Raw genomic sequence first — 16,499 nt, forward strand, 5'->3', positions numbered from 1 at the left:
TGCACAACAACTCAATTACATCCTTGTTGCTCCACTTTCACAGAAACTTTGCCAACACATTTCAAAGGACATTTTCTGGAATCTGTTAACAATTACACAAATATGAAAGAAAATACACACATTACACAAGAGGACTGGCTTTGTTTTTGCAAACTTCAAAAATAAAAGACTGTCCAAGACACAGCTCAAGAGCGTCTAGTGTGTGCACTAGCCACAATGAGTGCAGGACAACATTTGACAAAGCACCACGGATATAACAGAGGTCAATAAAAAGCAGATGGGGTTTTAAACACTTCCAAGATCTTCAAGCACTTTTTGCGCAAACGTTAAAAACACATCTATGGATGACACACTCATAAAAACCAAGCAAGAGTGATGGCAGGCGTTGAAAACAGCCTTTAATGTTTTACTTTATTGGATATGTTTGTACTCGCACTTTCAGGGCGATGTTATAAAACAGAAATAATTTCAGGGTCTGTATCTTCATCCTGTTATTAAACACACCTGTACCGTCAGTCCATCAACAGCATTTAAAACCTTTCCAACTGTTTGGCTGAAATAAAAGAAAAAACAGCGGGACTAGGCGAATAATACGCAAGCAGACAGAAGCGTTGCCTCGAGAAAACAGCTCTCGAATCTCCCGTTTATTGGCCGAGGTTCAGCGTGTGCCTTGAAGGAACATTTGGATAATACGCTGAAGTGCCACAGCAGATCATTTTGTGGGGATCCATTAGACACAGTCGCTTCGCTACACAAGCTAAGCAGTTTCCTTCCAAAACTAACATCTGTCTTTTAGGGCACCAAGAGCTAAGTCTGGAGTCGGACCGACTCAAGGAGTCATTTCAGGTCATGATGGGTCCTTTTTGGAGCTTAGCAAACAGACAAGAGCATTCGAAGCAAGGGGTCGCACAGATGACTTAAAAGGAACAAATCACCTACAGTATAATCCACTTGGCCCGGTCCCAATTCCTACCACTTACCGCAGGAAAAATATGCTCCCCCGGTTCACTCCGCAGGCTATGGCAGAGTTTGAGCATCAGTGTTGTATAACATTTCATCACCCTGTGATTCATTCACTTCGGTTCTTGTTAATCACAAATGCACTCCAGTTTTATGGCTCTGGGCGATTCTGATGGGGAAAAAAAACCCTATCCAGATTAATGCTTTCAGGAGGAGTTTAGCAGTGGGTAAACTATAATAAACCCTTAATTACATATTTCCACTTCAGGGTCTTTTGATCTCAAAAACTAAAAACGAAGATCCCCATCCAAGGCGTCAGGACCCTTAATTAAGATGTCAGTGGTTTTGGAGTTCATAAGTATTTTGTCTCTTGTACCTTATGATCCATGGGAACAGATCTGAGAGCTACCGTGGGTTAACTTGGTACAGCAAGTCATTACTTTATGTTTTACATTTAATGCATTTGACAAATGCTGTAATCCATAGTGACTTACATATTTATTAGTATGTGTGATCCCCGAGAATGAACCCACAACATCTGCACAATGATTTATGGAGTAAGCTACTGAATTAAACATTGCATGGCATTTATGGTGCTTTTGTGATGAGATGAATCATCATTTCCCAAAATATTTGGATTAATGGTTTAAAGGTCCCGTTCTTTCTGTGTTTTTTAAGCTTTGATTGCGTTTACAGTGCGCATTATGACATGTGTAGGGCTGCAACTAACGATTATTTTAATAATCGATTAATCTGTCGATTATTTTTTCGATTAATCGATTAATCGGGTTAAAAAAAAAACAAGAAAAGCATTCATTTCCAACGCATTATTCAAAACATAACTAAAATCTTTAGAAATTGCACAAACATGTTGCTCCTTGAACATACCTGAGCTTTTAAAATAATAATAAAATAAAATAAAAATGGACTAACACAAAAAATATACATGTATGCTTTACATCTGCCAAATATATAGACTTTTTATGATGCATTTCCCATCAAGAGAGGCTTCTAAAGAAGTATATGAGTATACTCTCAGAAATAAAGGTACAAAAGTTGTCACTGGACAGGTCCCTTTCAAAAAAGGTACACCTTTGTACCCAAAAAGTGCATATTAGTATTTCAAAAGTACATATTGGCAGTTCAAAGATACATATTTGTTCCTAAATGGTACATATTAGGACCTTTAATAAAGGGTACTGACAGTTTTGTATCTTTATATTTGACTTCATGTGTTTTCTCTGATCAGATAGCTATCTCATTTGTTAAAACTGTTTAATTTACATGGTCACATAAATGTGTCTTGTGAAAATGGAAAATGCGTCTTATAAATGCAAATACACCATTCATTACTTCGCCTTAAAATGTAAGACGATGTTTATGCAACACAAGGCGGCACTTACTGTATGTTGTACTGTATGTTGGGCCGGGCACGTGGGTCTCCTTGCTCGGCGTGAGCTGGAGCGCGCAGAGCAGCAGGAGAGTACGACGTGATGATTTTACGTACAGGTCTATGACGGGGGAAAGCGTTCATACAACTCTCTCTCAAAGTTTTATTTCTTTATTTAATATCATTGGAATTTGTCATTTGAGTTTTTTATTCGTTCTAGAAACTTTTTTTAACCACTGTCGTCGCTCCATAAAGCATAAGCGTGTCGTCTTTTTTTGTTTAGGTACCTCTTTGCCGGCTAACTTGCAGGTGACGCACTTACGTTTGGGATGAGTAAAACACTGACATGTGGTTTTCCTCTACCTTCGCAGTTTTTTTTAATCTTTTCTCCGCCCTGTCTATGAGGCGCCGAACTCTGCAAGCAACAGGGCGCGATAAAGACCGACGCTGCGTCCCAAACCGCATACTTCCATACTATATAGTAGGCGAAAAGCACTACTTCTCATACTCTTTGCCTACTATATAGTATGGAAATAGGCGGTTTGGGACGCAGCGCGAGTGTGTTCACTCCGCTCCGCGCTTAACTGAAGTTTTTCTTTTTGTCTTTTTTTAATTAAACGTCTATGCGTCACGCGACACAACGAATCGATTATGAAATTCGTTGCCAACTCTTTTAGTAATCGTTTTTTATCGATTTAATCGATTCGTTGTTGCAGCCCTAAACATGTGTTCATGTTTAGCGTGTTAAAAAAACGCGGTATTTTTTCACACAATTGACTTATCTGTATAGAGTAGGGATGCATATCAATTAATCGCGTTTTTGTTTACATCATATATGTGTGTGAACTGTGTACAATAATAATAACAGTGTATATAGAAATATGCACACATGCATGCACGTATAATTTTAAGAAAAAATATATTTATATATTAAGTATTTATATTTATATATAATATAAATTATACATAAATATACAAATGTATATACACATGTAAACATTGCTTAAATATATACATGCATGTGTGTGCATTTAACTATACAAAGTTATTATACACAGTACACACACATATATGATGTAAACAAAAACTTTTATTCTGCTATAGATTAATCGCGATTAATTGATATGCATCCCTAGTATAGAGCTGTTTTCAGTGTCCTCAAAACGGGCTGATGTCTTCCTTGATCTATGAAGTCCTTCTTTCAGAAATACGTAACGAGTTCTGATTGTGTCGTATGTTTCGTGTGTTGTGATTCGTTCTAGTGACGTCATTAAAGCAGGAAGTAGAGGACTGTAGTCCAAACCGGCCATTCGTAGTAGGCCTTGAAATGCGAATTCTGTTAAAGGAAATATATCGCCTGGCAGTGAACTTTGAGCTTTATCATTTTACAGGTATTATTTATGCTCTAACAGCAACATTACACACTAACTAGGGTTTGAAAATGGGATCAGGAAGAACGGGACCTTTAATGATTGATTTTTGAGCTTTGCCATGTTGACCCCCTTAGAAAAAGATAATGTGATGGCCGCCTTATAATATTAAATCATTCATTTGTGTTCAACTAAATAAAAGGAAGTCATTTATATCTGGGATGGCATGAGGGTGAGTAAATTATGAGACAGTTTTTTACATTTACATTCATGCAAGTATTTATTTAACCCTTAGGATTATAAAAATACTAAGAAACAGTTTGTTGAAAGTACATATTACAAGTTGAAACTAATGTTAAATTGACAGAAACACTATTTTGGACTGACAATGGTATGATTCATACAGAAACTAACCCCAATAAAATATTTTTTTATGTAGCAAACAAGTCGAAAGCAGATTCACAGCAGGGCCTGCATCAGCGTGTGTAGGTGCAAGGCTGCCAAAAGAGACAGTCGACATGTCGGTGCTGCGCTTCAATAATAAACAACCGGGCAACCAGCCACAGTGACTAAACACGGCTGACAGAACGCTGTGGGTTTTATTCTTAAAGATGTTGACGGAAGAGCCCCCAGCAGAACAAACTAACCCAGACACACTTTCAACCTGTATGCAAACAAGCTGAGGTAAATAAAGGTCAAAAGGTAAAGTGTGACAGGAGACATGCATGAAGAGACACTTTAAAGGGCACATATTGTGCCAATTTTTACAAGATGCAATATCTCAGGTGTGCCTAGAATGTGACGTTTCAGCCCAAAATACCCTTCAGATCATGTATTATAACATGTCCAAAATGCCTCTATCGTCAGTGGACGTTGGTATGGACGATCTATTTACTTCTCCTTTCTATATTTTTTGGCAGTCTGTAAAAGGATAGTTCTGAATTCTTGTTAATCTATTAGTAGTCTATCGCACAACAGCTTTTTCCAATTTAGACGCGTTTTCCCCATGTTTTTGCTGATTTAAAGGAATATTCTACTCATTTTCAATATTAAAATATGTTATTACCTTAACTAAGAACTGTTGATACATCCCTCTATCATCTGTGTGCGTGCACGTAAGCGCTGGAGCGCGCTGCGACGCTTCGATAGCATTTAGCTTATCCCCATTCATTCAATGGTACCAATCAGAGATAAAGTTAGAAGTGACCAAACACATCAACGTTTATCCTATTTAAGACGAGTAGTTATACGAGCAAGTTTGGTGGTACAAAATAAAACGTAGCGCTTTTCTAAGCGGATTTAAAAGAGGAACTATATTTTATGGTGTAATAGCACTTATGGGAGTAATTTGACTCACCGCAGTAACACCCTCCCTCTCCCATTATGAGAGTGAGAAGGGGAGCGGACTTTTCAGGCGAGTCGAAGTACTCCCAAAAGTGCTGTTACGCCATAAAATATAGTTCCTCTTTTAAATCTGCTTAGAAAAGCACTACGTTTTATTTTGTACCACCAAACTTGCTCGCACAACCACTCGTCCCAAATAGGAAAAACGCCGATGCGTTTGGTCACCTCCAACTCCATCTCCGAATGGCACCATTGAACGAATGGGGCCAAGCCAAATGCCACCGAAGTGTCGCAGCGCGCTCCAGCGCTTGCGTGCACGCACACAGATGGTGGAGGGATGTGTCAACAATTCTTAGTTAAGGTAATAACATATTTTAATATTGAAAATGAGTAGACTATTCCTTTAACACCGTACACAAATGCTGCCGCTCTGTCTTTTGCCACTCAGTGGGCGTAACCGCAGTCACTTTCGCGAAGGTGATGTCATGTGCATACCCTCTATTGACAGTGAGCACTTTCAGTTAAAAATAGATCTGATTCCTGTAAATACAGTCTGAGACGATAGTATGTTTAGCCGCATTAACGTTACAACGTACTAACAAACCCATTTAGAAAAGCTTTTGGGTAAAATTAACCAGTTAGTCAGTGAATATGGGCGGGGCTTTATCAGTGTAATGTCACATTTACAAGAGAATCAAAATAGCACGTCTAATGAGAGTTAAAAAGTAGGTGGTTGTGTTCACTAGTGTTGTAGTCAAGACCACCTAAACCGAGACCAAGTCATGACCAAGACAGACCGAGACAAGACCAAGACTTCAAAGGGTCGAGACCAAGTCAAGACCAAGACCAGTGCAAGTCACTGCATTAAAACACTTATGATAAAATGTGGAATATGCATATGATTAGGCACTTCTTGTCTGTGTGTGTGCGTGCGTCTTTCCGTGGCTTGCCATCCACTTAACAACAATGCAGGTGTTTTTAGTAATAAAATTAGAAAAATTGTCATTGGGAGAAACTTAAACAATGCTTAAACAATGCCAACATCATATGTCAAACCTGAATAAACTGCATAAAATGAATGATAAAAAATAAATTTGTGATGTGCCATCAGTTGTGGTCTTGACCGGTCTTGAAATAAAATTCCGAGTCCTCTTTGCCTGAGACCGAGACGAGACCGAGTAAAAATGCGGTCGATTCCAAGACGAGACCAAGACCTTTAAAAAGTGGTCTTGAGACCGGTCTCAAGAACTACAACACTAGTGTTCACCCAATGGCAACCCACATTTATGACCAGACACCTTGTAAAAGTAGATTTTGCATATGTGCCCTTTAATTTAGACAACGTTTCTGGTTCATTTGTATCAGATTAACTTAATATAATTTCCTTCCATATAAAAAAGGAAATTGTCTGCAAAACCACAGTATCTTCTCCACTGACATACATATAAAGAAAGGTTTTCAGCATAAAATTGAAGAAAATGCAATACGCGATAACTTTCTAAATAATGTGATATTTAATATGTGATACAATAATGCTTTAGGTTTGTATAATCCATCTAAACTATAGCTCGCACAAAAGGCGCGAATTGAGCGTTGTGTGCGGTACGCGCGAATGGTGTTTTTTGTGCATTTTGTGTTTGACGCGAATTGCCGGCTGACGCCAGAGTTGAAAAATTTGAACTTTGGCGGAATTCGGCGCCGCGTTAACCAATCAGGAGCCTGCTTGCTGCTGTGGAGGCAACCCCGCCCGGAGTCACTCATTCAGCATGAAGGAACGCTTGATATTGTCCGTAAGCTGTCACCCGGAGCTTTACGACACAAGTTCTTATTTCTATAGAGACAGGAATAAAAGGGACGTCGCTTGGAAGAGTGTCAGTGAGGACATTGGGCAACCTGGTAAGTTGTAATACACATTTCACTTTTGAGTCACGTGACGTTTATCGACCCGCGCCGTTTAATTCCCCCCTTTAGAAAGCTTACCAAATACAAACCGGTAACTCTCTCGATAAATGCACAATCAACATCAGTCCTCTTGCAAACAGACAACCGCATAGCACTTGCCCCTCCCACAAGAAGCGAATTTTGCCTCTGACGCGCGTCAAATGCTTGCTTTTTCCATGCGTCTACTCCGCTCTACACGCGCGAATGCATTCAAACTGTTCAACCGGCAAACTAGGCGCGGTAGATCCGATTTTGACGCCTGAAACGCGGTTGGTGTAAATGCACCATTACTGAAAAAAATTATTCATTCAATTTACTACATTTTTTAAGGTAAGAGGTCACAATCAATTTATTTAAGCTACATATAAACAAAAAAAATTTGAAAAACAAAACAAAAACTTTGTTAAAATGTAGTTTAAATAAATTGATTGCAACCACTTACCTTTAAAAATGTAGTAAATTGAATGAATAATTTTTTCAGTGTTCCAGTTTTTTTAATAGTCGTATCTCTGGACAAATATTGTCATATCATAAACCATAAATCAAAGGAAAGCTTATTTATTCATCTTTTAGATTATGTATACATTTAAATTTCAAAAAAATACCGGTTTTGTGGTCCAGGGTCACATTGTGTACCAGACTGTCTACTATCTGCATCAACTGAAGATTTTGACTTTACGTAATTCTCAAGTAATAACATATCAAGTTAAAGCAAACCACGACTATACATACTGCAATATTTTGATATAATCTGTTCAACCCTATAGTTTTCAGAGGCTGAAAAAACCTCAAAGAAGCCAAATATATGGAAGGAAAGTGCCATTATTAAATAAAAAATAAAGATGAGCCAACAAGTCCACACATAGCACCTACCAAATTGAACTACAGTACCCCCAATGTTTTTTTGTTCTGTTTTGTTTTTTAAAATTGAACACATGCTCATTTCATAATAATACATCTATTTTTACATTTGTTTTTTATTTTCTGCAGTGGTCGGTTTCTCTTCCACGTCAACAGTTTGAAGTTAAACTGGGTTAAACTGTCAACATGTTTACAGCAAGCTACCGCAAAACCACATCTGGTTTAATGGCCCAGACATTGAAGATAACTCTATCATCTCCTTAAGCACCGAAATTTGTTTCTGCCACAATAGTGGCACAGTAAGTAAATATGCAGACACTTAAAATCCATTGGCCGAGCACTCACATCTGTGCATACATCCTTAAAGTATCTTCCTAGCCTTTGGCTTTCACGCTTGCCTAAAATAATCTGACTGTAGCGTTTATTGTAGCTGTCATAGTAATGTCAGACCAATAAACATACTAAAGTAGAGATAATGTTATTAAAAGACTGCAGACATAGTAATAAATATGGCCTATTAAATCATTACAAACGGTAATCTGATTTCTAAACGTCAAAGTATGACATCAAAATCTCTTTTTTCCAAAGTTCTTCCCTATTCCTGTCCAAAATCGCCCTAACAATGGGATAAAGTCCTGAATAAACAAAAGGAAAGACCTTTCGCAGTCAAGCTACAGTACACTATCACATAAAACTTGTACTTGGACGACGGATTTGTTCAGGGTCACAGCCCGACAGCTATTGTGCGCTATTTTCCCTTTACAGACTTCTGGGAACAGAGTGCTCTCAAGTTGCTCTAAAAAGCGAGATTAAGTCTTTTCTGGCTCATTTTTATCTCAACACGTAACTTAAAACCTTACAAGTCAGTCCTCCGCTAGGACTTACCACGTCCGCACTCCTATTGTCACTATTCACATTACAGTATGTCTATCGAAAGACACACAATAGATCTTAAAAAAGGTGCAAGTGCAGGCACACGGGGCTATAGGATCTCTTTAGCAAATGTATGCCCACATTCCTCGCATAATCTGCCTTGTCACACATTGCATACAATTGCAAGCATATGTAGCCACAACAGAGGCACAGTCGACTCCTCGCTTGCAACCGCAGCTATAGATTAGGCTGACATGGAAAACAGGATTTCCGTTGGTCTTTTGAAGTAAGATACACTGATGTACACGGACCACCCGGACCAGTTTATAGAAAACTGCGAGAAAGATTGTTAAGATTGTGACATCACAATGAGCACATTAAAAAAGACTACACACATTTACATATGATTAACTGTATTGTCTGTTAAACCATGCCAAAAAAGGACATTTTGGTTGGTCATTCCGAGATAATTCCGAATTACCCTGAACTCAATGATTCCCACCGAGCTGTTTGCTTTACTATCAGCACAAAGCAGACAGAAAATCTGTGTTCGTCACACAGAGACAAATGTACTGTTCGATGATAGGGACGCCTGTATAATATCCTGCAGATAAGGCCATCTCTGTCTAGCCTCCAGCACTGAAATCAAAGCTGTGCGGAGCGGCACGGCTCTGGACCGCATGATGAACGAAGATCGCCAGGTTTTCGTCAGATCCCTGACACCCTGATGACAACACCCCCTTAGCAATCTCAAAAGCTCAGAGCAGCTGCCGCCCGAATCTGTGAAGATGGGTGGCATAGCAGATCTCCTCGAGCCAACCCAAAAAAATCTATCTCTTGGACAGCCTTTGCAGATATTTACTTTACGACACTGCTTTGGCAGTAACCGGGCAGAGCCTGTAACTGATTTATGAGCGGTTTGCTCCGCTCTGGCTGATGCAAGTGTCCTTGTAAGGCAGTGCCAACGCACAGACTGTCCCTTGATACACTGCAGACCAACCATGAGAGAAAGAAAGAGAGAGAAAATGACTAGAATAGATCAAATATATAAATCACTAGTCCTCCTATCTGTTTATTGGACCGCAGAGCTAGAAATAAATTTGGTAAACAAAAATGATATGCTTCACTGCATACAGACTTAACAAATAATGATGATGGGTGTGCAAACACTATTGAAGCCAAAACCAGGGCATTGTGAGTCAAAGGATCAAACTGGAGCATGGAGATGTAGTAAATGATTTCATTGGATTGTATTAAGCAGACTATGATATTACTGGGTTAAACAAATATTTCTGCCCATGCCGCATTGGTTACATCAGCCGAAAATCTCAAGGTTGGGTAAATGTATTAATAAAGTAAATTGTGTCAATTTTGTTTTCAAACTGGGATGCTTCTCAGCTCATGAAAAGAGCAATGCACAACAAGAGAGGGAAATGAGCCACTTAATACCCCGCAGTACCGCAGCCTTGGCTCGGCTTTGCAGCAGGCCAACATCACACATCAACTGACGCCTTACAAAGAACGCAAACACAAAAGTCTCACTGCATTCGGTCTCCCATGAAGAAAGGAAAGATGGTTCATCCTCACGCTGTGATTGCAAACAGAAACATGACATCGGCTGGCTCAAATCTTTAAAGATCAACTCTCTGTGGGACCCAAGATGTTATTATTTCAAGACAAACACTCTTATCTGGGCCTGCTCGGGTCATTTAAATCTCCCATGAAGATCAGACTAAATAAGCCTCGAGTAGATATCCAAGACATCCTTATACTAGAATCGTACAATGGCTAGGATTATTTATGGCGTAATATTACATTACAGCTTATGTTGTCCTGCCAATGGCAACAGCATTTTGCAATGTAAAAGTGTTGCTAAAACCGTGGAGACAGCAATACAATTTTAGCTGTAAGAGACAAAAGTGTATAATAAATGGATATATGTGCAAACATACACACTTTTGCACAAATATATTTATTTATTTATTTATATTTATGAATTTGGCAGACACTTTTATCCAAAGCGACCTACAGTGCTTTACAAGGTATACAAGGTACAGACCTTTTGCGCTGCTTACGCAATGCTCCACCACTGAGCTATACAGAAGCACAAATATTATATATAAAATATTTTATAAAATAAGTATAAATATAACAAATATTAAAATTAAAATATTATTATAATATTAAATATGATATAATATGTGATATTAATTTTTGCATAAAATTGAAATGTATCACTTGATACAAAAATATTAGTGATTTATTTTAATGAATAAAGAATATATGAGGAGCCCAGATGCAAAACCCTCTAAGTGCATTTGACATTTTCTTGTAAATGAGCATTTTTTATCAGACTTTTAATGAATTGTGCCAACAAAATGGTATTTCTGAATGGCCCAATGCTGTTATAAAGTTGGATTTTAAGTATTCGATGAATCTATAATACGTGCCGAGAGCATTTGGTTAATATAACTCTTAAATTATTATTGACAGAGGTGGTGTTTAGCAGCTTTAGCATCTGAGCTCTTCATATATTCCTATAAAATGTTAAAGGGATACTTTGCCCAAAAATAAAAATTCTGTCATCATTTACACACCTTCAAGTTGTTCCAAACCAGTTTAATTTTCATTGTTCTGCTAAACACAAGTGAAGATATTTTGAAAAATGATCTGGGGCACCATTGACTTCTATGGTAGGAAAAAATAACACTATGGAAGTCAATGGTGCCCTAGATCAGATTGGTTGCAAACACTTTTCAAAATATCTTAATTTGTTTGGAGCAAAACTAAGAAATGTATACAGGTTTGGATCAACACAAGGGTGAGTAGATGATGACAGAATTTTATTTTCGTGGGACTATGCCTTTAAGGAGGATAAATGGAAAAACAATACTGGTTTAATGAACAGCTGGAATGCTGTTGGTGATTATCTGGATATATAAACATTTTCAGGGGCACATTTGTAATCTTAAACATGAGAAACTGTTAGTACAAACACAGTATACGATACCTAACATGCCAAAATATACAAATTTTACTTACATGACCCAAAATAGGCGCATGAAACAACAAACACAAAAGTAGGTTTGGCCTATAACGTTGAATGGGATTGAGAAAGGTTCTTGTCTCCAAAATTATTATTTTTTAAGTAGCATGAATTATGTCTGGTAAAAAAAGTATTCCAAATAAAATACACTTGAATCTGCCTGTTAACACTTGCCAATAGTCTGCTCCTATTACACACAAACATCATTTTTCAATCATTGTCTGTATTGCCAGCAACACTGGATGTGATCCATGCGGCTCTTTGCAGGGTGACAGATGTAGATTTTATCTTAAACATTTATATTGCTTCCATTGTAAAACAGTACGAGCCATTAAACGTCCATCACCTGCTCTTCAGCGAGACGTGCCAAAGCATGCGGTAGGAGGTGGGGCTGATGCAATGGACCAAAATGGATACCAGCATAAAAGGGCAAATCTGAATATGATCCAAATGATATTATCTACTTAAACACAGACACGCACACCTCGAGAACAATACTGCATTGAAATATCAATCGAATGATATTACACACTGCGCGAATGAGACAACATTACATTTTATTCGGTGGAAACAAAACAATCGACTCGCAGCAGTAATTACAATGCAATTTATGCAATGCTAAGATGAATTATTGATGGTATTGCATATTAAACAAAGGTTATCTTTAACTTTCTGGCATGCCAGAGCTGTAAACCTGAAATATTTACAACCACAAGATCTCATTTCTATAAACAGAGGAATAGCTCAATTAAAAGTGCCCTGAGATGCAGTAATAATTTCCAGGTTTGTTTTAATAAATGACACAAAACAGACCTGCTAAAAATCTGAACGCAAATGTGCTTTCAATAATGAAACCTTAAACGAGGTGCAGCTAAAAATCATTGTTAATTTTTTTTAAGCATTATTTCTTTTTATTTAAATCATGTAGTATTACAATTGTGTTATTGTAAATCCTGGATCTGTCAGTATTAAATTGTTAAAACATACAAAGGGAAATGTATTATTTCTAGATGACATGTACTTCTATAAATAATTGTGACTAGTTCTCATCTCAAAACCTAGTGAGCTGTCTACTAGATAATATTTAGAGGGGGATCACCGTTGAAAAAAGTGCTGTTGATGTACAGCCAGCTGATTTTGAGACAGCTGATGTGGTAATGGTTAACAGGGGTTCACAGTGGTTTTAAGGGATGTGTTTTAACTTGCTCATGGTTCAGTAGCTTAGATTTATACAGCCTCCGGCTAAAAATAAGACGACACCCACTTTAATATTTGGGGGATTACAACTGTATCATAATACTGTTAGATGGAGGTCTGTATACAAATCAGTCAAAGTGTGGCTTTGGTTTGGATTCTGAGCTTTTTACTTTTATACTCAATAAGAAAACTATAATAATACCCAAACATCTCTCTATTATATAAAATCTTACACTTGCTTTTGTTAAGAGTGCAGTTATTATTAATATAGTTATCATATGATTTAATATAGGTAGTGTATGTACAACAGTAAATCTGATTTCACTAATTTCATTCATTTGGTACCTTACACCTGCACACACTGTCTATTCGTTTATTATAAAGAAAAAACACACAATTTATCACATCTCCAGCCCACTGTCATTTGTTTATATACGGTATCATCTATAAGCTCTCATCTTTTTATGTCTATCTTTAAACGGCAACGCCGGCCATGTCATTTCCTGCAAGAAGTCCTGCCACTGTTTCTGGTCCTGATCCGATGAGATGAAGACGATTTCCAATTTGTCCTTGTGCTCGGACGATTTCTTAAACTTGCTGTAAAACTCGCTGAGACTCGCGTTGAACTGCTTGCACGGACCGTTCAAACTGCAGCCGAAGTAGAGCCCGAGCAGCGACAGCCTGCTGCCCAGCGCGTGAACATCCAGCTCGGCTTTCTCGCCGTTGACGAGACGCTCCCCGAGCAGATCCACCAAAAACTCCGACATCGCTGCTGAGCTCTGGAAGCCGAGCGATTCTGATTTCGTTCGCTTATTCTGACTGTTTGAAATGAAATCCGAGGTGCTTTGTGAAGATCCACGGGCCCTGACTCTTAGTTTCGGCCGCCCTGAAGTACACGCGTGGGTTATGAGGACAGCGGCCGTCGCTTGTGTCCACTGTGAGCGGTGTGGAGGAATGCGCTACTGTTATAAACGGGCGCTTAGCAACAGCGCCGCGACACTTTACTGACATCTACCGGAAGAATGCTGCAATCGCATATCAACACACTTCCATAATTACGGTTTCAAAAAATATATTGCGCTTGTACCACTAGATTCTTATGTTTTTATTACAATTGAGAATAATAGCAAACGTATTTTTGTTATAACACAAATTTAACTTTAAGATTATGTTGTGACTAAATGTGAAAAACTAATCTGTGTTTAGCATCTTAGTGCCTTGAATGAGCAAAAATGTACATTTGCCATTTTATCAACCTGCATGGAAAGAGTTTTTTCATTTTTTTGATCAACGTTATTTTAAATGCAATTTTAATTTTAATTTTTGTAATGAAAGAAATTGCTGTGTTGACATTGATTTTTTTCCTACATAATGTAATTTTAAACATTAGATGTCTTCAATATATCTCTTCATATTAAACGATTGAAAAAAATTTCAGTCAAGTGATTAACCTTTTGAACAGTAGTGTATCTTCCAAATAAAAATTGATTGAATATTAATAAAACATTTTTTTTCTTTTGAAATCTAGGAAAATATATTTATCAGACATTTGATCATGTAATTTATTGCAGTACTTTAATGTCAATACATGCATTCTTTATGCACTTTTGGTCAACTTGCATGTGAGCTTAGTAGATCAATGATGTCATCAGCATTATCTCATGCATACCATGTTCACCTGAATTACTAGTAAAAGCAGAAGAAATTGAACAGATCAGTCCTGTGAAAGATCACTTTATATTGTCCAAAACTGAAACCAGATCTTGTAAAGTAAACAATATGGTATCATATTACAGTACATCAACACACGTATAAACATTTTTTACTTTAGACACATAGATGCCACAATTGCCTACAACTTTTTGATAAAGGTGAGAAAAACCAGTACATACTAAAAAAACAAAGCAGAGACACTTTTTAAAATGCACTTTATTATTTTGTTCTGATTACACAAAAATAAGCAAAATGGCAAAAGAAAATGAAAACCGTTAAAGAACAATCATGTTTTCGGTCATAAATGCCTCCCAGATTAGGATTAAAGCAGTTTTTATTATGCATGTGTGCTGAGATTTTACATTCCATGGTTTATTAGTCTTAGTGTCAAAATTTCCTTTATTTATTTAAATGTCTTCAAAGTATGTTTAAAGCTTTCTTCTATTCACGCAGTATGATGTGCAAATGTAAATGCTTTTAAACATGTACAGTTAACATAAAACAGACTTCAATTTGTTTTGCTTAACATTCAAGATCATAGATTGCAATTGAAACAGTCCAAAAATCACTTTGATCATTGGAAAGGAAAGTTAGGCCCCATGAAATGTGTTGGCTAGTATTGCATGTGTACAGCACAATCTCAGGAGATTAATCCTCTGTAAACATCATTCGAACCAGGTCCGCTTTAAAACACTCTTCTTCAACCAGCTTCTGGGGCTAAAAAACAAAACAACACATCAAGATAAATGTTTTTTTTTTGCTCTAAACATAACTCTGGATTTTGCTGTATAGTAATATTATGAGTAGCGTGCATACTGTAATAATTTATCCATTGATCTTTATCAATGTATTTATATTTACCGTGCCGTAGCGCAGTAGTGTGGGTACACCAATCAGCTTTAGATTCTTCTTAAAGTCATTGTTAGGATCCTTCCAGCTGCCAAGAACAAAATGATAGTGAATGCAAATGTGTAGTGAATCTGTAATTTTATATTCTGATGATATTACTGGACAGACAGACCTTGTGGGATTTAGTATCCCTTACACATACTGATCAAATTAGTCTTTAGAATGGACTGTAAGTCACTTAAATGTAATTATAATGAATCTGTGAGCACCTAGAGAAAATTATTTGGTTCAATGGATTGACAACCAGCTAAAATTGTGCACTTACTAGGGTCTTTCTCCTACTTGGCAGTAAATAAAGACAGATCCCTCTGGGAGATGAGACATCTCTCCTCTGACCACAGGCTCTGCTGCAAATCATAAAGAGGAACAAACAAATCAGCTTATAAACATATACTTTATTCCCTATTATTCTAAAGTGTTTAAGTATTTGAAAGAAAACCTGTACCTTTTACACAGTCTGGACACCAGCTCTTGCCCTGCTCATCTTTATTTCCTGAAAAGTAAACGAATATGTCTTTACCCTTCCGTTCAGACACAGCTTTAGAAAACTCCTCGTAACCATGGACAGCAACCTCCTCGTATTTCGCCATTATTTATTTGGCATTTACTGGAAATCAGGGGAGAAATTTATGCACACTACAGGAAATTGTTGCTGTTCTGTAGGGAGTGAAATGTGTGCAAATGACAGCAGAGCAAAGCCGAAGTGTGAACCAAGAGTGCCCGTGCTTCCGCTAAAACAAGAGTAGGAAATTTCAAACTAAAAGTCTCACAGCTGCTTAAATAAATAACTCAGATGAGAGGTTTGAAAAGAACACTGACGCACACACGCGAGAGAGTTCGGGTCTTATCAGGTCCGTTCTGCAAAAACACATTCATTTTAAATTACCCGAGAGCC

At 37.5% G+C, this 16,499-nt stretch overlaps 2 protein-coding genes across 3 annotated transcripts in view; both read right to left on the reverse strand.

The window, feature by feature from the left end:
* nxn (nucleoredoxin) overlaps positions 1-13,944 on the reverse strand; it is a 79,759-nt gene extending 65,815 nt beyond the window's left edge. Inside the window, exon 1 of one of the 2 annotated variants that reach the window (XM_073862589.1) lies at positions 13,434-13,944. In XM_073862589.1, the coding sequence (XP_073718690.1) occupies positions 13,434-13,749 (316 nt within the window). In that variant the 5' untranslated portion in view covers positions 13,750-13,944. The remainder of the gene's footprint in view (positions 1-13,433) is intronic. The other variant, XM_073862588.1, reaches the window with a different exon arrangement.
* A 949-nt stretch (positions 13,945-14,893) lies between these two features.
* Positions 14,894-16,319, reverse strand: txndc17 (thioredoxin domain containing 17). The gene is made up of 4 exons (XM_055196156.2): positions 16,050-16,319; positions 15,870-15,951; positions 15,557-15,632; positions 14,894-15,412 (listed from the first exon to the last, which is right to left on the reverse strand). The coding sequence occupies exons 1-4, from the start codon at positions 16,192-16,194 to the stop codon at positions 15,344-15,346; spliced, it is 372 nt and encodes a 123-aa protein (XP_055052131.2). The 5' UTR covers positions 16,195-16,319; the 3' UTR covers positions 14,894-15,343.
* Positions 16,320-16,499: the final 180 nt, after the last annotated feature.

Source organism: Misgurnus anguillicaudatus, chromosome 24 (genome assembly GCF_027580225.2).
Source record: "Misgurnus anguillicaudatus chromosome 24, ASM2758022v2, whole genome shotgun sequence".
Classification (NCBI taxonomy): domain Eukaryota; kingdom Metazoa; phylum Chordata; class Actinopteri; order Cypriniformes; family Cobitidae; genus Misgurnus; species Misgurnus anguillicaudatus.

Bases quoted from the DNA above. Each gene is read 5' to 3' on its own strand.
- txndc17 (XM_055196156.2), bottom strand. From the start codon at position 16,194: ATGGCGAAATACGAGGAGGTTGCTGTCCATGGTTACGAGGAGTTTTCT. The intron at 15,633-15,869 runs GTAAGTGCACAA...TGTTCTTGGCAG, and splicing joins CAAGTAGGAGAAAGACCCTA to CTGGAAGGATCCTAACAATG. The intron at 15,413-15,556 runs GTAAATATAAAT...TTTGTTTTTTAG, and splicing joins CACTACTGCGCTACGGCACG to CCCCAGAAGCTGGTTGAAGA.